Source organism: Pomacea canaliculata, linkage group LG13 (genome assembly GCF_003073045.1).
Source record: "Pomacea canaliculata isolate SZHN2017 linkage group LG13, ASM307304v1, whole genome shotgun sequence".
Lineage (NCBI taxonomy): Eukaryota > Metazoa > Mollusca > Gastropoda > Architaenioglossa > Ampullariidae > Pomacea > Pomacea canaliculata.
This window is the reverse complement of record NC_037602.1, coordinates 22,696,309-22,719,472: the sequence shown is the minus strand read 5'-3', so window position 1 is coordinate 22,719,472 and position 23,164 is coordinate 22,696,309. Positions and strand designations below refer to the sequence as shown.

The 23,164-nt window shown below is 39.2% G+C and overlaps 2 protein-coding genes across 2 annotated transcripts in view; one reads left to right on the top strand and one right to left on the bottom strand.

Moving 5' to 3' along the window:
- The first annotated feature begins 43 nt into the window (after positions 1 to 43).
- LOC112553665 (SURP and G-patch domain-containing protein 1-like) lies at positions 44 to 17,335 on the top strand. Its single transcript, XM_025221029.1, has 14 exons — positions 44 to 311; positions 2,972 to 3,147; positions 4,240 to 4,323; positions 4,723 to 4,771; positions 6,070 to 6,164; positions 6,576 to 6,699; positions 9,281 to 9,399; positions 12,163 to 12,351; positions 12,697 to 12,791; positions 13,231 to 13,405; positions 14,054 to 14,151; positions 14,810 to 14,964; positions 15,586 to 15,715; positions 16,452 to 17,335. Exons 5-14 carry the CDS (start codon positions 6,119 to 6,121, stop codon positions 16,476 to 16,478), a joined length of 1,158 nt encoding a protein of 385 aa, XP_025076814.1. The 5' UTR covers positions 44 to 311; positions 2,972 to 3,147; positions 4,240 to 4,323; positions 4,723 to 4,771; positions 6,070 to 6,118; the 3' UTR covers positions 16,479 to 17,335.
- A 217-nt stretch (positions 17,336 to 17,552) lies between these two features.
- Positions 17,553 to 23,164, bottom strand: part of LOC112553664 (adenosine kinase-like) — a 29,133-nt gene continuing 23,521 nt past the window's right edge. The window contains exons 3-6 of the mRNA XM_025221028.1: positions 21,369 to 21,464; positions 20,908 to 21,014; positions 19,411 to 19,550; positions 17,553 to 17,744 (exon numbers count right to left, since the gene is read on the bottom strand). Coding sequence (XP_025076813.1) covers positions 17,608 to 17,744; positions 19,411 to 19,550; positions 20,908 to 21,014; positions 21,369 to 21,464 — 480 coding nt within the window. The 3' untranslated portion in view covers positions 17,553 to 17,607. The remainder of the gene's footprint in view (positions 17,745 to 19,410; positions 19,551 to 20,907; positions 21,015 to 21,368; positions 21,465 to 23,164) is intronic.

The following is a 23,164-nucleotide window of genomic DNA, read 5'->3' as shown; positions in this document are numbered from 1 at the left end:
TCAAGAGCTGAGAGTCTCGGCCAATCACAGTCGCTGTCCTTTCCCAGTTGCTCGGTAGCTGCCAGCGGAAGTTGTGTTTGTGTGTGTGACACACGTTATTTTACTTGCAATCCTTTTTATTATGCACTATTCATTATTTTAGGCCACAGTCGCAAATGGCTGATTTTAACAACAGATTTCAGAATAGTCACGAACAGTTCATCGAAGAAAGAAAGAAAAGAATTCAAGAGAAACTTGGTCGCGGCCCAAAATAAACTGGGATCGTCATCAAGCATAGCCTCAAATTTAAGCGGTCAAAGGTTTTCCTTACAGTAAGTATCCCTCTTGCCTTTTCTTTATTGTTTATTTACCTTATTGATGTGCTGGTACTGAAGTATATTTATAATTCTCTTTGCTGCTATGATGTAGCTTGGTGGTACATCGCTAATTGTCTGGGGGAGCGGACAACGTAGTGGTTAAGGCAACGGCGTCTAGAGACAGAAGTGGGCACACTTAATTGATGGTTCGATACCCGTGTGATGCAGCATCCTTCGCCCCAACGCACCCATCCCAGCTGACCCAGCTGTGAAGTCAGAGCCAAACTGTATCAAAACGCACAGAATTATTTAACAGTGTTGATAAAATATTACGTAGAACTGTAGTTTGAAATACAGATCCAGACGATATTCAAGTAATTTAAAGTAGGTACCGGCACGGAAAATTAATTTTTTGTTAAATGAGTAATTTTTTAATGTTCACATGGAAGTACAAGAATTGAATTATCTATTTGATGGGTCGCCGAGCCTTTTAACGTAGGGGGTGGTTTACATTTTGTCATCGGCCGTAGATCATACACAAAGATATAAATTACATGACGTACATAAATATCGTTTCAACCACTCATTACTTAGCCCTTACACTCATGCCAACCATTCTTTGTTTGCCCCCTCTCTCTCTTACTTACATATACAGCTCACGCGCATATACACACATATACGCACTCGCTCACACTCTACTCACATAGAAACCATTTTTCATTTGCCCTCTCTTATCTTCCACACCTACACCTGCGCTTGCATGCACTCACACACACATTATTAGGCCATCGGCCCCAGCCTGCTTTACATTTTGGCCAGTCCTATGAGTCCAACCACTTGGGGTCATGTTGTTTGTCCAGTACTTCCAACGTTCTTGTTGTGCCTCTTTAGGGCATAAAAAATTAACATGGCTACATTTCTGATATCGTTTATTTCCCCTCTAGACAGCAACACAGCCAACGTCATCTGCTGGCATCCACTGGGTATCAGGGTGCAAGATACTTGGCCCTGATATTAACATAGGTTTGACACTGTATCCACTGGGTATCAGGGGTGTAAGATACCCGGCCCTGATATCGGCATAGCTTTGACAATGTAGCAGAAAGTGTTCCTCATCTTCCGTTTTGTATTGGCACAAAGTGCAGTTTGTGATCAAAGTGTTAGAATATCTATTACAGTGGCGTAGGAAGATGTTCGGCGTTGGGGGGGCAAACTCCCTGCTGACAGTGAACGGCGTTCGCACTCGCACGGTGATGACCGTCTCCTCTCTACGTTCCCCTACCTTTCTTCTGTTCTTTGCTCTTTGTGAGGAATTACGTCTCAAATATTGGGGGGGGGGGGCAAAAGGATATTCCTGCCCCCCCTGTATTTTCCTTGGGGGGGCGGCTGCCCCCCTGCTTCCTACGCCACTGTATTATTAATGTTTATTTTGCTAATTCCTAGTCTAAATTGTATTAGAGTATTTCTGAACTTTTTTATGGCTAACACTGAAAGATATCTTTCTGGTTCAAATTCCTTTTCAAACTGTCTGTAGGATGAGTACCTATCACTCGTCTGCATTTTTGTACAAAGTTATCTTTCAGTCTTTGTTTGAGCAGTAAGATAACAAGAAAATAAAAGACTTTGTATGAGAAGTTTAAATATTACAAAATCATCAATTTTACAGGCAGAAAAATTAAAAATTTTAGGGATAACGAGCTTAAACAGCTGTTTCTAATCTACTAGACAAAGTGGGTTCAAATTTGAAACACTGATAGAAAACTTATGTCTGTTAATCTACATTAATTTATATTCATTATAGAAGTGAGTAGTGGTTAAAAATGAAGAGTAAGTATTTAATATGTGCTTGGGACACCCAACTCTTCTTGGTCAACCGAAGCTTTTACTTGATGTTGATGAGAGAAAGAACACACACAAGCGCAATTCCAAGTAAAAAAATAAGTTAATACCCCCAAAAAATTGTATGGGTAATACAGTCACCCTCTCCCCCTTTTAATTAAAGTAGGTGCTATTTTTTCATGTTTTCAAAAAATAACAATTTTGGAAAAATGTAAATGTACAAAACCTATTAAAAACCCACAACTCAGGTCCCACATTGCGACATAAAAAACTTTAAACTGGATATTTAGTTCATAATTTTGATATTTTTAGGTGAAATTTGTGTTGCTTCTCTTCGTATGTGACTGCTAAGACAAGCAGAAATGTCACAAAATAAATTACATTTAACACAAGCATTTATCAAATTAGTGTTCAAATGAATATTCACTTAAGTACTTCTGTATATATGCATCAATGTGTCCTGCTGCCTTTGAGTAGGCAGTCCGGTGGCGTAACAGTTAACGCCTGTCACCAGTACGGTGAAGGTTGACTGTCCTGGGTTCAGCTCTCGGTCGCGTTTTTCTTTCTTTACAAGTGGCATCTGTTTACAGGGCTGGCTGCCTTCTGAGACATGCAGGTGCCTGTATCATGGGATCATACAATCCTGCTTACTGGATGAACCTGTAGCTTGTTATGCTTAAGTACAAAATTCTGCAAAATTTTAATTAATCGTCCCACTTCATCTCACTTTAGTTTTAAAAAGAAGGTGAAGGTTATAATGGGTAGAATAGGCATGAAAATGTTGACACTCCCATGCTGAAACTTAGTAAAAAGATCCTTGTCTTTAATTACATTAGTGTAGGAAAACGCCCAGGCTGTGCTGTAACAGACACCACTGCCTCCAAAGTTATCAAGAAAGAGGCAGATTCCCCACCAGCCAGTACAAGCACTCCCTGTGTCTCAGCTACACTCTTTTCCAACGATGGTAACTTCTTGCAGCGCTTCAAACAGCTACAGGAGATACAGGCTGCAGGTGAGGATGTTATTTTTCTTGAAAGAGATAACAATGACACAGAAACAAAATTAACAATCCTTACAGAAATGCTGGCCTTGAGTGCAGGTGAGGACATTACAATATTTAGGCGATAATAATGACACATTAATAATCTTTACACTTACAGTAATATAGATGACAGTGACTTTAACAATCCTTTTACTTACAGTAATAGAGATGCAGGCTGTAGGTGAGGATGTCATAATATTTTCATGTGACGATGATAGATTAACAATCCTTTTGCTTACAGTAATGCAGGTGAAAATGCCAATAAAAGATTCTTCCATTTTCAAAAGATAACTGATAATAATATAGTCGCTGTGTTAAGGATTCTTATAGAAACTGATGCAGGCTTCAGAAAAGCTTTGTTTTTACTTTTTCATCTGTTTGAGCAGAAGACAGTATTTTGTGTTGTACTGACAGTCATTTGAATTGTAAATTTTATGTTCCAAATTATAAAAGTCATAATATCTGGTTTAAGTTATAGCAAATCTAGATAAGTTAATAAAGTAGTTGTGCAATATCTCGTTTAATATTTTGACACTAATGACATTGAGAGATATGCTTTGTGAATCTGGTCATATTCAGCAACTTGGTGGCATCTTACACCAGTTCAGTAGTCTTCTGATAATGCATCTTACACCAATTCCATAGTTTTCTGATTATGGTTCTGTCGCAACACTTTTCCAAACTAACGTAACCCACATGAAAATTCATTAGTGTGATTGATGATTAGATCATAACATGTGTTATACATCATTAAAAGCTTAGGATCCATGTGGGTAGAGGTGTGCTTTCCCATTGATGATTCTGTGGGGCTTGACATGCTGACAAGTGGGGGGCACAAAGGCAGTAAATTTTTTTTTTAAAAATGTTTCTTATATCAGTATTAGTGAAATTAGCTGGCTAAGGGAGGCGCGCAGGCGTACCTTTATTCATTCTTGGGTGGGTGGGGCGTTACAAGTAAAAGGTTGAGAAACGCGGCAGTAAAGAAACCAGAAATCTTTTTGTCATTTTTAACCCTTTTGTTGCATTGCATAATTTTCAGTAACTGTGTGCTTTTATCTGCAGGAGCACCACAACCAGTAAAAGCTGTAAAAACAGAATCTTCCAATGAGCGTTTGTCTCTGCCACAGGCTGCAGTCACAGCTTTAGGTAAGAAGGTGTGTGCATAGGTGCAGCCCCAGTGTTACAGCATTTAGGTTTTTTTGTGCATTTGAGTCTGTAGAGATGAAAATATGTCGTCAGTTATGGCCTCATGTTTTTCAAATTGTAATAGCTTTGTTCTGTTCACTTGATTTGTAAATAATGAAAAAAAGTATACATGTGTGAGAGAAAATTACCTGTAGCTTTAATAGTTGTGTAATCATGTGGAATTTGCATGATTGCAACTTTAAACAGGTTGTTCATTAGTTATGCAATCTGTCGACATTGCAACAAGAGACAAGGCAATGCCGTTTGTTATTTTGTGCATAGTTTTTTGTAGTCTTTGGCTTAAACACTGCATGCTGCTTTCCTGCTGCTTCTCATGGTTTGATACTGTCTTTGTGGCAGGAGCAGCAAAAGAAGGCCTGAAGGATGACAGCAAATCAGGGATATCTTTGTAAGTTTGACTATAACAGACAAATGATCCTTGATTCTGAGAGAAAATTGCAGGTGTTGGAGTTTCATCATCAAGTGTTTTTATCCACTTTCATTGTCAGACATTTTACAACATTAAAAGCCAGAATTTGCTGTTTTTGATTTTCATCGTGGCAGTCATACATCTAAACCCATAATTTTATTTCAGGTTTTTTGTAGTTTACGACCTACAACAAATGCAAAAATGTGCTCTAAAATTTCCGTTCTTCTTACTAACACCTCAAGCTCCTCTTCAGTGCTTTCGAAATCACAAAAAGAAAAGAAACTTGAACTAAATAGGCTGCTGGCTTGTTCAGAAGCTGCCTCAACTGAAGTATAGGACTGAAGTCAGTCTGGTTTGCAGCTAGTCATCTGCACTTTATACTAGTATGGCTGACAAATGAGGTACAGAAATAGCAGTTGTTGAAAGTGCAATCTTAGAGAACTTTGCTGTGCTTTTGCTGAATACAGATGACCTAAGCTTTAAATATTTTCCAGATGCATAAATCACTGAGAAAACAGGAGCCTGATATTTAGAGTCTGTGACTCATATAATAGGTACTTTGCATGGGAATGTTTAGTGAAGGACAAATATCTAGGTTTCTTTAGTTGCCATATTGTTACCATGTGACCCAGTTGTTGGACAGGACAAGCTTTTTGTTTTCATACTGTTTTCTTTTATCTTTTCCATACTTTGTTCAGCTGACATTTCACATGGGCATGCTGACATAACATTTTGGAACTGAGGGCTGCTGACCTAAGTTATCCCATTCTTTTACTGTGGGTTGCTGAACCTAATCTATCCCATTAACGGAAACACAATGTAAAATGTGATCAGCATGACACCAGTGTGATGTAGTATCACTTTCCCTTGTTCCAGCTCACATTAATAACAATCTAAAATGCATACTCTGCAGACTGCTGTACACAAAATGCTGTAATATACTGATTGGATATATTTTGCCATATTGTATCAATATCTGTTAAAAAAAAATTTGAACCATTTCATGAATGGTCTATAATGTCAGCCTTTAAAATTACAACTTTGTAAAATAATCAGACATACTTATTTTCTGTTCTTTTGGAGCTTGTCATGACCTGTTTGCCCCAGCCACAAATTAGTTCTTTGCCATAGATGGGAGCTTGCACAGATCTATAGTCTTGGCATTAATAAAGGCAGAGTGATTGCCTGTGCTGAATGCAGGTCAATGTGCGCAAGAAATAAGGAAAGAATCTGCTTAAGATGACTTTTACAAACAGATGCATTTTCTTCCTGTACAGTGCCCTTTCACGGAGTACAAAGCCAAAGTCCACCCCGCCCAGGCCAGCCATGACTGTGGCAGACGCGTTCAGAAATGAAGAACATGAAGCTCCTGGTAAGTAGCTGTTTGAAAGGTTTATGTGCCAAATTGTCATTTCAGAGACGTTTAACTTGTAGAGAAAAGTCTACCTTTAGATCTTCAATCTGATGCTCTGCCAACTGAGCTATTGCCACATCCTTATAACCCACCACCACTTTGTCCTTTTGTATGCAGCAGTGTTCTTACAGAAATCTTATCTCAAAGTTGAATGCGCCAATATCAAGGTCGATCTCCCTTCCCATTTCTTAAAAAACACAGAAAAAACCATTTTATCTGCAAACCCGAGACCTTTGTGCCCATGTGGAGTTGGCTTCTGCTGCTTGGTGCTCACCCTTCCACAAGTTTGCAAATGTGAGCTAGGGCTTCTATGATATCATCAGTCACAAATGACAGAGCTCCACTAGGTTCTGATAGTCTTCCTTAAAGTCTCTCCACCAGAAGATGAAGACACCCTGAGCGCCATTGAGAACCTGGCACAGGAGGTGGCGTGCTGGGGACAGGAGGCAGAACAAAAGGCAGCAGCTGAACATCGCAGCAACCCATTGTACTGGTACATGCAACTTATGCTACTTGTTCATTTGTTTTTGTTATTATTATCTGTTTCATTCTAACTTCGTAATGCTGGTGCCAGCAAAGCCTCATTCCCCTTCCCTCCTCCTATTTTAAACTTGAGTAGTTAATAGTTCCAGTCAAGGCTTCTGCTAAGTGGTCATTCAACTTGTGGGTTGATGTTGGCCAAAACTTTTCCACTCACGCTTCTCATTCCTAAATAGCTAGATCCTGGTCACTTACCGGACTTCATCTGGATGGCTGACTTGGACCTCATAGATATGCTTACTCCTGTGTGGGTAGTTCTGTCCACTCCCACATTCTATCCTCCCTTCCACAAAGACAGTCACATACTGACGTCCTCCCTCTGTGCTGCTAAGCAGTGGAACTCTCTTCCTCATCACATTTGCCACTCGAACTCCAAGGCTTTTCGCTCTCTGAAAACATATCTGTTCACAAAAATACTATCCCTGAATTACTATTCTTAACTCCCTGGCAATACTGTCATGCTAACCATCATATAGCAACTCCATCTGACACTGTTTATAGTATCTACATCCCTTCATATCTTCATCCATTGCTTTACATTCTACTCTTGTACCTCATCTTGATGTTGTTCAGTGTGTCTGTATGCACCTCACTGTCCCCTGGCTGTTATCTTTCATTTATCATGACTGGTCTGCACATCTATATTGGTCGTGATGCTGTGCGTTATAAGTTCACATTATTATTATCATCACATCTCTCTAGATAACCATCTCACTCTTATGTTGGTAAATTTTGGTCACTACTTTTCCAATTATCTATGCCAGTGGTTCACAAAGTATTTCGGACCGCGGACCACTTTACTTAAGTAAAAAATATGGCGGACCACCAAGGCCTAAAAATCACTCTGTACTATGAATTTCAAATTTAAATTGCCGCATTTGTTTCATTACAATTCAAAACTAAATGTCCTTCTGTGACAGTAGTATACAGGTAGTCCTCGACTTACGACGGGGATCCGTTCTTAACGCGGCATCGTAAACCGAATTTCGACGTAAGTCGGATCATACGTTCATACAGTACTGTACCATAAGAACAGTACAGTACTGCAAACACTTAGCCTATCCAAACACCTGTCTTAACACAGTACCCTACATAATTATCAATAAACATGAGTACAGTAAAATATTGTGCAGTACAGTACGCTTTGTTATCACTGTGGCTTTCATAGGAGCAGATGCTGTCACGTGTTCAAGGATGCGGTCTTTATCCTGGATAATCGTAGCGACAGTCGAACGACTAAGTCCTAATGACCTGCTAATTTCTGTTGCTGTTTCCCCTTCTCAGACTGCCTTATGATATCCACTTTCACCTCCATGGTGATGGCCTTCCTTTTCTTTGATGCGCTGACCTAGTAAGTCGGAATGAGCGTCGTAACCACGAAACGACATAACTCGAGACCGTCGTAACCCAAGGACTACCTGTAGTAATAAGTTGACATAAAACTACGTACCTCGTTCTTTGTACTTAAAATGTTAAAGCGAGGAATGCATCACTTTATACATCACTTTGCTGACATATGACGACTGTCAGCCGCGGACCACCTGACTTACAGCAGTCCGGTGGCGCAACGGTTAGCGCCTGTCACCAATTCAGTGAAGGTTGGCTGCCCTGAGTTCATTTCTTGTCTCGGGCACGCTGTTCTTTCTCTGCAAGTGGCATCTGTTTACAGGGCTGGCTGCTTGCCGTAATATAGCCTCAGTTGCTGGCACAGTGTAAAACGCCAATTTCCCCCCACCCCCACCACCTGACTTATGCCCACGGACCACTAGTGGTCTGCAGACCACACTTTGAGAACCACTGATCTATGCAGTTGACTCCTATGTAGGTAGATTTTAGTCACTGAATTGACTCCTTCTAGATGACCAGTACTCATCTTTCTAGATAACCACCTCACTCCTGTGTAGATCTTTTAGCAACAAGATACAACTCCATCCACTGTCACCAGTTCTGGGACTTGAACAGGTGCTACATGGGCATAAAAGAAGATTAAACTGACTGCTTAAACCTCTCTTTATGATAGACTTTGGTATATCTGATCAGATGTGTTTACCATTATAATTTGTTTGGAGAGGTTTATAGCATTATCATAGTCTTCAGGCAGTGCCCAAGTCTTTCAATGACATGCAGAGAGGGTGTAAGCATAGGTGTATTGGGGTCCTGGTGACGTACAGAGAGGGTTAGTATAGGTGTATTTTGCAGTCTGGGTAACATAGTGTGAGTACGTGTATTGGGGCATAGGTGACATACAGAAAGGGTGTAAGTACATGTGTATTGGAGTCTGGGTGACATACAGAGATTAAAGTACAGGTGTATTGGGGTCTGGGTGACATACAGAGAATAAAGTACATGTGTATTGGAGTCTGGGTGACATACAGAGAATAAAGTACATGTGTATTGGAGTCTGGGTGACATACAGAGAATAAAGTACATGTGTATTGGAGTCTGGGTGACATACAGAGAATAAAGTACATGTGTATTGGAGTCTGGGTGACATACAGAGAATAAAGTACATGTGTATTGGGGTCTGGATGCAGGTGGCTTAAGGACAGCAGCAGTGACACCTACAAATATTATCAGTGGCGTGTGGAGAAGTTGAAACAGAGAATCAAAGAAGAGGGCAATGATGCTGATACTGAGGATGGACCTTCTTTTGGTGAGGACATAATGTATACAGTTCTTTCTTTCAACATATCAAGGGCCAGTTACATTGAGGATAGATATTTACTATTTTCACGTTCTTACTACTATTTTCTCATGTAAATTGCTCAGTCAGCTTAGTTCATAGCATTGTGTGGGAGAGAGGAAGTGTGTGTGAGAGACTGTTTTAACATGTACATTTACATTATCTCTTTTATATCATGTATATGTGTATATTATTGCTAGTATGAGCACCATCTTGAATTGCCCTTGGGGATCAACAAAGTTGTGTTATTCAGTCAGCATTATTAATCTACTCACCTCATGAGTTTTGAAGGACAAAAAGTAAAATATGATAGATATTTCAAATTAGAAACAAGTGATGATAGGTTCTTTTTCATGCTAAAACAAAATTCAGGGTGTCACAACAAAAAGAGGTATTTTTTTCCTTGTGCAAACTCAGTGTAGGATGTAGAGAGCTATATTTTTAGTGTACAGTCCTTGCGTTTGTGATGATCTTTGGATTTTCTTTGGTGATATAGGTTTAAACTTTGTTTACAAAGATTCCAGACAATAGAATTTCCTTTAGATTTAAAAGTGCACATAGTGGCATTAACAAATAAGTGTCAGCTGTGTGATTGTGCACATTTATCAGACCAATGATTTTATTGGCATCATTTTGCCAAAGTAGAGCTTTCCATGGATTCTGGACAGATTACAATTCTATAGCAATTGTGATTGCAGCAGTAAGAATTAGTTTAAAACAGTTTTTCAGACCCATGACAAACTTAGTTTGGTGTTGCTTGTGTTTGAAAACGTTTGCAAACAGTGACATAAAAGCTATGCCTTTCTACAAAGTTTGGTAAATGCAAATTTTATATTGCTCTTTATTAAAATTTCAAAATACCAAGTTTCTTTGTGATGATAGTGTAAAGGTCTGGATGTAGGTCCTGCTGCGCAATGAATAACTTTTCTAACATACACTCATCAAGCATTCGCCCTCACGACTATTTACAACACATTCACTCAATAAAGATACTTTAGTATGAATTAAAAGAATATAATTAAACAAAAGAGTATATATATATAAGAATAGTTTACAAGTATTGTTAGGCATAATCTTAAAACGTAGCTCTTTTGGTGTGTTTCTTCTCGTTAGTGTTCATCACAATAATAATTCCACGTTCACTGTTCACAAGTTCACAATTCACAATTTCAGTGTTCATCAGTCCCTACTTCACTCCAAGTCTAACCACGCTGGCATAAACTTCCAATGCACTATATATTCTCAATACATCGACTATAAATTCTCCAAGTCCCGCGGACACGTTAGCGTCTCTACAAGGTGGACTCTCCGTCGGCCACTCACTAGCCTGCCACCCGGAAAAGTAAAGTTTTTTTCTCTGTACCAGACTGCCTAGTTTCTTCCTTCTGGTGGGCGTATCTCTGGTCACCCTTCTTCCTTGAACATGTAAGCAGGGTCTAAAGACATTACTGAAGGGGGCGTTGGTCGCCTTGGGCAATGCCTGGCTATAGCTGGTCAGTAAGGGGTCCGACTGTTACACCGTTATCTCCCCTGGCTGTATGTGAATCACGGCTGCTTACGCTAGAAGTTTTCGCCTCCCCAGCTGGACACCAGTGCTAAATAGGGCAGCTAGACAGCTGTTGCGGAAGTTGGGGCCGATGTGGTGCCAGCTTGCCCAGTTCGCGGCTGCTTGTTCCTACACTAATTACTATAATCAAACTTCTTTAAAAAGTAGAAAATACGTTTTCTACAGATAGTCATCACGAAACCTTTTCTCACTTCACATTAAAGCAATAGTAGTCAGAGTTACACAATATTAAAAATTAGATTTGTACAGCACATTTTCCCACTTTAAATTAGGCTCGTGGCACTTACAAAAAGCATAATATACAAAAACATACAAATACAGATTCAAAATAAAAGCAGTGTTCTTACAAAGACAAAATATGACAAGTTAACAAAATACTGAACAACACAACATTAAAATAGCAAAGTAAGCCAAGGCATGGTGGAGAAAAGTAAATTTGAGAACTTGGTCTGAAGTTGTGAATACACTTCCTGTAGCACCTGGTTGGCCATTCCTGGCACTGAGGATCAATCAAAGCATTAGCCAACAGAATGATGATGTAAGAAATTCATGGAGCACCATGACACACAAAAAAACATTTCATTGGGAGCTCAGTTGACATTGCTGGTATGCAGTTCCAAAATCTAATCACTGCAAAATTTAGCAGTTAAGTACATGGCTAAGTGAAGATTTCGTGGTCCGTGAATGAGAACAAGTTCAATAGGCAGTGAAATGGAGACCAGTTATCCCTTAAAATGAAAATCTTCTGGCAAAATGACCAAACCAAAGAATAGGCAGAATCGACTGTTTGTGGAAAAAGTTGTTGATTGGTGAAAGGATAATGCAGGCACAGAACAACATAGATAAAAAGCTCAACAAAAAACACACATGAAAAGGAGACACCAACCTTTATACAGAAGAGATGAGACAAAACAAAGCAGTCCCTTCAAGTCAGTTAAGCAAAGTGACACTGCACTGTGTAAATGAATAGCCCAGGGCCAGTGACTTACTAGTTATATTTGATTTCAGTTTTTTTGTATAAAGAATATTTTATAACGTTTAAACCATTAATCTTATGTGCATGTATTGGTGCACAAAGAAGTTTCCAGAGCCTACGTTTCATAACATATGAGTTGTTGTCTCTTACCCTGACCTTTCCCTAAATATCTGCTGCCTGAACCATGAAGAGGAAAACAGAGAAAGGGTACGTCGCAAAAAGAAGAGTCGTTGGGGCAGTGAGAGGGATTCCCAGCTTATACAGTCGATCCCTGTTACTCCTGCAGCGGCTGTGGCTGGCAGGTCAGGTCTTGCTGCGCCTGGTGTTGTCACCAACGTCCAGCTTGGTCAGGGAGCTATTGTCAAACCACTGCATCCAGGTACAAATCTGCAGGCCATACAAACTTTTGACATAGTCTTTCGTTGCCATCACTTTCACTCACAGATCATGGTCTTCTCATCTGTTTATTCATAAGAAGCGTTTACTTATTACAATTACATTATGTCAGATCTTTCAGTGTGTGATAAATCTTCTTAGTGGTTTTATGACAAAACTGATCGCTGGAACATTCAAAAGGAAAACAATGGCAATGAGAAGAATTGTTTAAGACATAATTTTTTGTGAGGATAGTCATAAAGTATGAAAGTGTGTAAGAATTATGTTAATATTTCTGGGTTTAACCATTTAGTGTGTGTTCAGAGTTATATTTCTTGGTTTTAACTAGGAGGTCATCCTACTCTGCAAGATTTTGCACGACGTATGGTTGGGAGTGATACAATCAATGAAGAGCAGCTTAAGCAGATCCGGGAGCAGAGAGAAGTACTGTCACATTTTTCCTTCCACTACACCCTTGACCTCTCTCTTTTAAAACTTTTTGTAATTTTGTCTTCTAAGAATTTTTCAGGTCATTTTTTTTCATGCTCCCCCATTTCTCACAACGCCCACAGTTGTAAATAGATTTGTACAGCACTGTTACCTCAATATGTTTCATTTAGCATGGTGAAGTGCATACAAACCATGAGTAGTAGTTTTTTCTTTTTCTCACCATTGAACCAGAACTTGAGGAATAGAGACTTGTAGCCCTGCAACATGATATATTTAGCCAGTCGAGTGAACGGCTTTCTGCTTTGGAGATTGTGAAACACTTTTGTTGTCACTTCAGAAACTGTTAGTAGTTTATTGTTAAACAGTTTATAAAAGACTGGTCAATTATTCGTTTACAGTGTATTGACATCCCTGTTATGGGACTATATTGCAGATGAACATGATGTATGAGCTTATCATTGCCCAGAAGAAGGCCAAGGAAGCCTCACTGATGACAGAGATAGGTGGACTAAAGGTCAAGCCCAAATATCAGTATGACTCTGATGAGGACACAGAGGGTGGTACATGGGAGCACAAGAAACGTCAGGTGGAGATGGAGGCCACCAGAGGTATTTTTTTACCCCAATATTGTGTACATAAAATAGTCAAACAAAAGTACTGGTGCTTCTTTCATTTGTTAAAAAAGAAAAAGGCACCATCCGGGTGATTTCAATTTAATGCTTGTAAATATGCAATTATATCTGTGATTTGAATTTTGTCATTTACATGGCAATACAATCTTTAAATCATGAAAGATGGTAAAGAGTTGTTAAGGCAATATATTTCACAGATAAATTATGAAAACTATGCATTTTCGTATTTTTTTATGCAAGTACAAAAAAACAGGGTTCATGCTTAAAGTTGGACAAGTTTTGGGAAAATGGGACACCATGCATGTGAGCAGCTTTTTCTAACAAAAAAAAAAATGAAAATCCATTACCAGAAAAAAAAAATTCAGTCCAAATGAACTGTAGCAATTGTCACCTAATCTAGATACTGAAGGCTGTTACTGTTATTTTAAGATTAGTCTCTCATCAGTATCAGTCAGAAGTGTATTCTTTGATGCCGCCAGTAAATGTTGACGTTAAAGTAGCTCTGGACAAGTCGGAGAGCTTGGGAAGAGCATGGACAAAGTCAGGAATTGTGTATTTCACACTAGCATGAACCCTGGGGAAAGCAAACATCTTTTCCATTGCCATGTTGTCACTGTATGACAGAGTATGCTGAAAAGCTGACAGAGGCAGGGCGAGGCAAGCATTTTATTGGAGACTTCTTACCACCAGAGGAGTTGGAACGCTTCATGGAGACATTCAAGGTAAGTTTTTGCTCCATTGATACATAATAATAAACACATGATTTGTATAGAGTATACAAAATGAGGGCTAACAGCACCCTCCTTATGAGTTAGTGCTCATTTCCATTTATTTTATTGGCTATAAGCCCAGGGGGCATTTTTAGCTTGAGACAAGAGTGAGACATGGACAACATACAAAGGATGGGAGGATAAACAATAGTACTGATGACTTAAAAAACATGACTAATAAAAAACAAATATGGAAAATGCAAAGAGGAAGAACTAAGGGTTCCAGGATTCTCCAGAAGAAAACAAGTTGGGAAGGTTGAAGATGGACTAGCATTGTGGACTGTTGTCAGGCGTAATACTCCTCAAGCAACGTGTCTTGAGTACACATTTAAAGGATTCAATGATGGTTAGTTAGGTGGCATGTCAGGGCATGTCAATTGATACATTTCAGTAGGACAAAACTGTTGACATAATATTAATATTTTAAAATTTAAATCACAATCAGTTTATAACTCCAAAGCCGAACATAAAGTGTTATCAGTTAATGATTTTGCAATTTTGGGGGGTTATCATTTATTTGATTAAAGAATCATTTATTTTCTCCTAAATAACATTATATATTATAAGTATTTACAAGCTGGAAACTTCAGTGTTGACATTTGATTGACAGGCTCTGAAGGAGGGGCGTGAGCCTGATTACTCTGACTACAAGGAGTTCAAGCTGACATGTGAAAACATTGGCTACCAGATGATGCTTAAGCTGGGCTGGAAGGAGGGTGAAGGGTTGGGGTCAGAAGCTCAGGGTATTACAGCTCCTGTTAACAAGTGAGTACATCAGGGTTAGTGACTACATCAAGGTTAGTATCTGGGCTAATAAGTTCATCAGAATTATCAAGTACATTGGCTTGGAGCCTGGTTTGTGTATAATCTTATTTGGATGCTCCTTCCTGAGATCTTAATGTTCTTGTTACATTATCTGCAGTCCCCAGCATTATGTCTGACTTGGAGCACTTCTAGTTGGTTTTAATCTCCAGAATGTCCATATAAAATAATATCAGATAGCCATATCATCAAAGAAAGTACATTTTTGTAACATTTTTACTTCTCTGGAGATTATAAACTCTTCTGGAAAAAATAATAGAATTGGAAAAAAACAAAAGTGCATCAAATTTTTATTTTAAAAAATTGGGGTGGGAAACTCATTTCACATTTTTATATTTGAAAATGGGGTTTATATATTTGCTTTTATTCTTGTTGTCTTACAAGAGAAAGTGTTTGCATGTCCTTTAAATAGCATTCCATATTTCGCTGACACTAGCATTCCATTTAGTAAATAGTGTAAGGTGTGCATTGTTTTGTTTTTTTTTTTTTGTTCTTTTTTTTTTTTTTTTTTAAAGATGCGAAAACTAAAACACAAATGAGATGGATAACTTTCCCATCAAACAGGGGCAACGTATCTCATGATGGCCGTGGACTGGGAGTAGAGAGGCCTGCAGAACTGTCCAAAGATGATGATGAATACGAAGCATACAGAAAGCGCATGATGCTTGCGTACAGGTTCAGACCCAACCCTTTGGTAAGTATAGAGCCTTTACAACATACTACTTCAAGCAGAAAAACCAGCAGGTTTATACCTAAACCTCAGGTGACGTAGCTATAAAATAAATTTATCGTTACTGCAGAGTGAGAAAGGCACAAAGGGGGAAACCCTGTGTACCCTTAAAATGAGTGCTATACACCAGATGTGATCCAGAAAGCTGTCTTTACTGTATGCACCAGATGAAACCCACTAGGTACTTTAGTGTGTACACATTAGTTGAGTAAAAGGAATGCAGGCTGGAGCCCAGCCTTCTGTTAAACAGAGTCTTAGTTGAAAGTAGTGCTTTGGAATATTATTCTGAGACCATGTTTAGACCATATATCTGAATACCTGAAAAATAACGTTTTGTGTCTAGACTGCAGCGGTCACACAAACATGCACCTTGTTTTATAGTGCATGATAGGATCTTTTGCCCTGATACAGTAGTCATGCATACATACACACATTAATGCAGATGCCCCATTTCATTGCTAGTACAAGCACATATTTTGGGAACATCCCCATGAAGTGCTGACCTTACTTCTCATTCCTTTGCCTGGGAGGACTAGCGAAGCCACTATATTTTCAACTGTTTGTTAGACTTGTGGAAATAATTACTTGCATGTTGGTTTGTTTACCCCCCATTGAAAATTCAGTAGAAGTATTGAAATGTGTGGACCATTTTGAAAATGCACAGCATGAATGTAACATGCTCTTTTGTTGTGTGTTGTAGAACAACCCAAGACGTCCTTATTACTAACTGGCTGGTGATGGCAACAATGAAGGTGGTTCCTTGTATCCTGTGACTCCTTGTTAACGGCACCACTGTTCTTATAACTGCGCTCATAGACATTTTCATGTCTTAAGATATTTTAGGAAGCTGTTTTAGAAATCTGATTTTTACAATTTGTGATGGCATAGCCAGTTGCCTCATTTATCAAATTTTACAGTTTAAATCAATTGAGCTTCATGCCTTGAGATTTTTATTTAAGTACTTGCACAGTTTGTGCATTTATGTTGATGTGCATGGTGACAAGATGTTTTTAGCATTTTATTGGGGAAAGTTTTTAGAAACAACATAAATAGCACATTTATTTTTCATTATCACATCATTTTTTTTGCATGAAACATTTTATTGGCAGCCATTTTAGCAGACTTCTATTGTTCCCTACTTGAACCTATTTGATGTTGAATGTAATGCTTAATTTTAAAGGTTTTAATGTTAAGGTTGAAAAGGGTAGTCAGTTTGCAAACTGTAAATGACAACAAAAAGTATAAGTTGTAGATGAGGGCACAAAACTTTGTTCAGCTGTGGTTTAGTAATTTTTGTTAAGAGCATCCCATGTGTATTTCATGGTTATTTAGTATTATTACTAACCCTGTTTACTGCATCTGTCCATGGCCGAGTACTATTGATAATAATTTTACTTCTACAGTCTGTAGAAGGTACCAAAACCAGTTGATCTCTTTTTGTAAGCCCTTGCATTGAAAAATGTTCCTTTTCTAATAAAGAAACTTAAGAAACACTTGTGAGGCATTTAGGCCAGTAGCGGCCAGTTTCGCTACAATGGCGAGTGTACTGAGCATATGAATAAAGCTGGCCATAGGCATGCAGAACTTTTGTTACCATGCCAGTTTGTATGTGTGTGGATGTGCGGGCGGGCATATGTTTAAGACAGGAGGCATGGGGAGAAGTGATGATTGAAACACATTCTATGTTTAAAGGTTTGTGTAGTTCCTTACATTTCAGCCTCTTCCATGAGTGATGTATTGGTCTTTGCACCACTTCAACCTCTCAGTTTGACAACAATATAAAACTTAAGTAACTAAGCAGTTGTGTCTCAAATCAAAATTTTATTCACAAGGAAGTCGTGGCTGTAATGACAAATTTAGTACCAGAATGTTGGTGCCCGTTTACGAGGGTCTTTGACACCCATTAGCTGTTTAATATCATCCTCAAATGTTGACAGAGCTGGTTTAAAGGTAACCTTTTTAAGATCGTCAGCTTTAGTGTCCCAGTCTTGTTCTGAAAACAGCAATAAACAGCATTACAAAACTAAAAATATCATCATATGCATTAAAAAGAAAAAAGAAAAGAAACCCTGACATCAGAAATGTACACTGAGATGCCTACAATTACATCAAACAGTTGTATTTGTGACCTAACATCTTTTTTAATTACGCAGGTATGTGTAACCAGGGAAATGGTTAAACCACTGGCATCCAAACTGGGAGGTGCGCTTGGTTCAATATCTAAGTGGCAAACTTCAACCACACACACACACACTCCCAGTTGACCTAGCTGTTGGGAATAGGTAACTCCAAAAAGAGGGAGGCGCAGGGTTGGGAGACCCAGACTGACATGGAGGAGATCGGTCCACAGTGATGTGGAGGCAGCTGGCATGACATGATCCAAACTGGAAAGGGACACCCAGAACCGGATCCGTAGTTGCAGCCCTATGCTCCACCAGAGCGATTAGGAACAAGAAGATGAAATTCCTAAAAGGTTTTGGAAAGGCAATGAGGAAGAGGAGCTAAGGTTAGGGGACAACTTTTACCTTTTTAACCAGGTAGTCTACCACAGAATGCATCCTTGGTTATAACGTATCCTGACATTAAAACCAATACTGCAACTGCTTGCTTATTGCCTGCAGCTTCTAATGTGATTGTGTAGCCTAAAACTATGTCTCCAAAGCACTGTACACTACCCCTGTCTGGTACACCATGCAGTGTAGCATATCCACAGAAACAAATGGAAAAGCTGGTTTAGCATACAAGTGCCCATCCACTGGCTTGCTTTTTTCTCATGCAGGCTGCTGGTTGAAATGCCGGCTTTCTTCTGGGTACAATCTGACATCTCTGCTGGCAGTGCTTTGACTTGAGAGCTCACACTGAGCTCGTGTACTTTTTTCAACTGCCTCCACCAAACCCTTTCCTGCCAGATTAGTACCTTCCATTTTATTAAAAGGAGAGGGGGCTCTTGTGCTGAGCACCATCAGAAGACAGCACTGTTTGTGCTGCACTCTGCACCAAAACAAACTTTTGCTGACCAAATAACCTTCAGCTAATGTCTCTACCAGCTTCTGCCACACGTGTATTTCAACATAAGTGTGGTATTCACTCAGATTTGGGGAAATAAAATCACTTCCATTCTTCAACTACTGGCAATTCATCCCTATAGTGATGCCGACTACCACTTGTTAAGCTAGACCACAAGAATATTTCGGCAGGGGGATCAGGTTAGCAGCTGACAAGGCTCACCAACAGTACCTGTATTAGCGGCCTACAGATGATATAGATTATAATACCTGTCTTAGCAGCCTACAGATGATAAAGATCATAGTACCTGTCTTAGCGGCCTACAGATGATACACAGCCATATAGATCATAATGACACATCTTAGCACCCTACAGATGATATAAAGCCACATAGATCATGATGCCTGTCTTAGCAGCCTACAGATGATAACAGAGCCATATAGATCATAATACCCTCTTTATGTCACCACCCTCTCGTCTCACCCAACATTTCGCTGGATGGATGGCGGTAAGATGATGTTGGGGCTGTTTTTGTTTTTTGACAACTATACTGCTATGATTGTGCTTGCATTTGAACATATTTTGATGTGTAACTGCAATTCTTGTTATCTGGGAAGACAGTTTTTTAGCAATAAGCTGCTCTCATCATCCACCTGTATAAGCACTTTTCATGACCATATCCTCTGTTTCATCTTCAGCTATCTTGGAAAGAGGGATAATTCGCCCAGAACGAAGTGACACACGTATTCTCTGGCCCTCCTCTGTGAAGCGCCACTGGACTTTGGTTGCTTTACTGAAGAAAACAAAAAAGAAATGTGGTCTTAATATTCTATCATGACAGAATATGAAAAAAGACATCCTACTTTATATTTTACAAAGGTCTTGAGATCAGTTAATAATCACCTTGACAACTTGTTCCTTTTGGATCTTGGCCATCACACACTAAGAACTTCTGCCAGTTAAAGCATGGATAGCTAAAAATAAACTTGTTAATACATGTAACGAGACAAATTGTCACAAAGAGTGGGGTTAGGGCTATAGTGTGGGTTTACACATCTGTTCTTTTCTCTAGAAATGACGTAACTTTTCTTTAGAATTGATGTAACACACGCAAGAGACTCCTGATAGCTGTGAAGCGTGATTGGTTGTGGTGTGACATGTGACTGACCAACTGAATGCATGTTGCCCTGGAAAGATCTAAATGCAAGCTCAGCGCTTTCCGCTAGAGACTTTTGGGGAGAAGACATCAAAGTGAATTCGCAGTTCAAGTTTTCACAATCTCGTGTTCTACCATTAGCCTCAGACGACAAAAAATCTTGAGGAAATAAGGACACAACCCAAGAGAGCGATTTAAGCCTGCACAGACGCACCTGCACGTACCAGGAGAGCAACTTTCGACCTAAATGTCGACGTGATTTGGTGGGGGTATCGACAGTGTGTTAGACCGGGTGACAGAAATCATACCTCCTATCAAATCCATGGACTCCTGCCCCATAGTTTACGACATATATTAATCTTTGAGCACCAATTGGGGTCTACACTAACATTCTCTAGTGCAGTAATCTCACTTGCTCAGTCACAAACGCTGATCCAAAACTAATGCACAGATTGTGGCTGGGTTTGTTTGAAGCCAATAAGCTGCCACAATGGTGCTAGTAATTCAATACTGCCTCAGTATTTCGAATGCAACTTTATCGTGTACACTTTTATTTTCTTAATTTCAAAACTGAGAAGGTGGTTGTCAATGTATTCATATTCCATGAGGCTGGCTTATATGACACTACGAGTGGTCAGATGACTGGGTGGTGGCTTCAGCAAGTTCTGTAACCATGCAAGCATGGTCTACCCAGTAGTTACAAATCTTGGTACCAGCACAGTACACTTATCTTGCAAGCCTGTTTTTGTCGTGGTTTCCATTTTCCTTCATTTTTGTAAATAATAGTTTTTTTTATAAAAAAGATTGTGTTCATGCTACGAATGCTGTTTTATGTCCTGCTAAAAGTATTAAAACTGATCTTTTCTCCCTTGTGTTACTACTGAGGAACACCTACCACCGGACTGCCAATTAAGTAAATAAACTAGATTTCAGATTTGAAAACATTTTTCTGCAGGGCATTCTCTTAGGTATGCAAACCATAGTCAAAACTTACCTGTCAGAGGGGTCAACAAGTGCAACTTCTGATGTTACAAGTAGTGGTTTTTCTTCTTTCATCATTGAACCAGGTTTGGTGCTGGTGCGTCCAACCCAACGATATTTCTTAACAACCAGGTAACACATAGGGAGGAATCAGTTACCACTGACATGATCATCTTTGCTTGACATATATACAAAGTAAAATTTATTATTCAAAATTAATGTTTATAAACAAAATACTCTGTTAATACTAAATGCATAAATTACACTTCAATGCTGGAGATAAAAAAATCCTATAGATAACACTGTCAGGCATTAAATATAGGCTTTACAAAAGGTGTTTTAAAAAATTATTTCACTTAAATTCTAAAATGAATACATGATGCAGTTGTTTACAAAAATTTGGGTTTCAAGGTTTTAAATTTCAGTAGTCAGATTGTAAGATACCTAATTGTGTTAGACTAAAGTGTCACCTACACAATTGAGGCCCTCCACGTAGACCCAGTTGCGCTCTTTGATTATACAGTTAATGATGCCTTGCTTCCCCTTGTCTGGTCCTGTCAACACTTCCACCTGTCGAACATCACACCATGTCTTTCATTCAGCATCTTTTTTTCTTCCTCTCCCAATTTTTTTTTTCTATCCTCCTTAGTAACAACAAAAAAAGTGTCCATCTCCCCCACTTTGGCATACTTGCACAGTCTACCACATAACTTCTTAAATGTTATCTTTATCTGTTCTTTGAACTGTGCTAAATGAGCTGATAATTTAGAAAAACGATGAAGGCTCCTGCTGCAACAAGAAAGATGTGATTTATGTTCAAGAATTTTCCGACAGGAACAATCCTCAAAACATTTGATGCAAATATAGATATAGGATGGAGGTGTAATGGGACTTCAACTGATTTTGAATGTTGCAAGGATTGTCAATAAGGCTATAAGTCTAGGTGAGCACATTTCCCAGCATCATTAGTCATGTGCACATTATCAAATGCTGGTGCTGAGAGATTATCAACTTAACCTGCTATATACAGTGTTACAGCATGGAACATCCATTGGCACATGGAATGTACATACTTTACATTAGTGCAGATAAGTTCAACAGCTCATCTACGAGCTAAGTGGTACCAATGGGACATGGTGGGACTGTCAGTGCTCAGATGGACAGGATTTGGAGAAACAACAACGGACAACAGCCACAAACTGTGGTACAGTGGGGAAGGTACCAGACATGAGTACATGGGCTTCCTCATGCACAGGAAGGTGGCCAGAGCTGTCATCAGCTGTACACCTGTATCCTGCAGGCTGATCTCCATCTGTGTCTCAGCTAATAATAAAGGCGAATTTCTATAGCATCATATTCCAGCCCTATGAGCAAGTCCTACAATGTCACCATTGTCCAAGTATACATTCCAACTTCCACCCACGACCGTGGAAGAGTTCTACCAACAACTAGATAAGGTTGTGAAGGCAGTTCTGAAAAAGGACATCCTTGTTGTACTGGGTGACTGAAACACCAAGGTCAGCCCAGATAATGCACATCACAGCATGTAGCATATATCATGTCATGTAATTGGCATAATGTTAATAATATGTGTTATGTTATGTCTTATGTAAGTTTTATCATGGGCCCCACTTAGCTCATGGCCAATGTTTCAAAATTACTGTTTACATGCTTAGCACAACCCCATGATTGGTTGTCAACATGCTGAATTTTAATTTACAAAAAATAACAACACAAATTACTCTCTTCTCTCATTTTATAACTAAAGCAGTCTGGTGATATACTTTTGTGATGGCATTTCAAACCAATGGAACCATATGTAACCGAGAGGTGGGGGGCGTCTTGGTGTGAGGTGTAGACTTTTTCCCATGCACTCAATCGGATGCAGGAATAGTGCCAGCAAGTGTTGCATCCATTATTCTTCACAGCTTGACCAGTAATGCCATGCCTGCGTCTCTTCTCACGTCAATCTTGTTTTCTTGTCATTAATACTATAACAGGCTCCTCTTCTCATGTCAATGTAGTTTTCACATCATTACAACTATGACGTGGCTCCCCTTCCCATGACAATAAATAAGTGGGGAGCAACACAGCAAAGTTTGTCTCCCCTTTAACAGTGGCATCTCATGATATCCTTTGACCAGATCCACTAAATGCAATGAGCACTGATCAAAACATACAGCTCTAGTGCTTGAGTGCGTGAGAGGGAGACCTTACTTATTTAGAGGATGCACATGCATGATTGTCTGCAAGGCCAGCATCTAACAACT

Bases quoted from the DNA above. Each gene is read 5' to 3' on its own strand.
- LOC112553665 (XM_025221029.1), top strand. From the start codon at position 6,119: ATGACTGTGGCAGACGCGTTCAGAAATGAAGAACATGAAGCTCCTG. The intron at 6,700-9,280 runs GTACATGCAACT...GTCTGGATGCAG, and splicing joins CGCAGCAACCCATTGTACTG to GTGGCTTAAGGACAGCAGCA. The intron at 9,400-12,162 runs GTGAGGACATAA...TGAACCATGAAG, and splicing joins TGAGGATGGACCTTCTTTTG to AGGAAAACAGAGAAAGGGTA.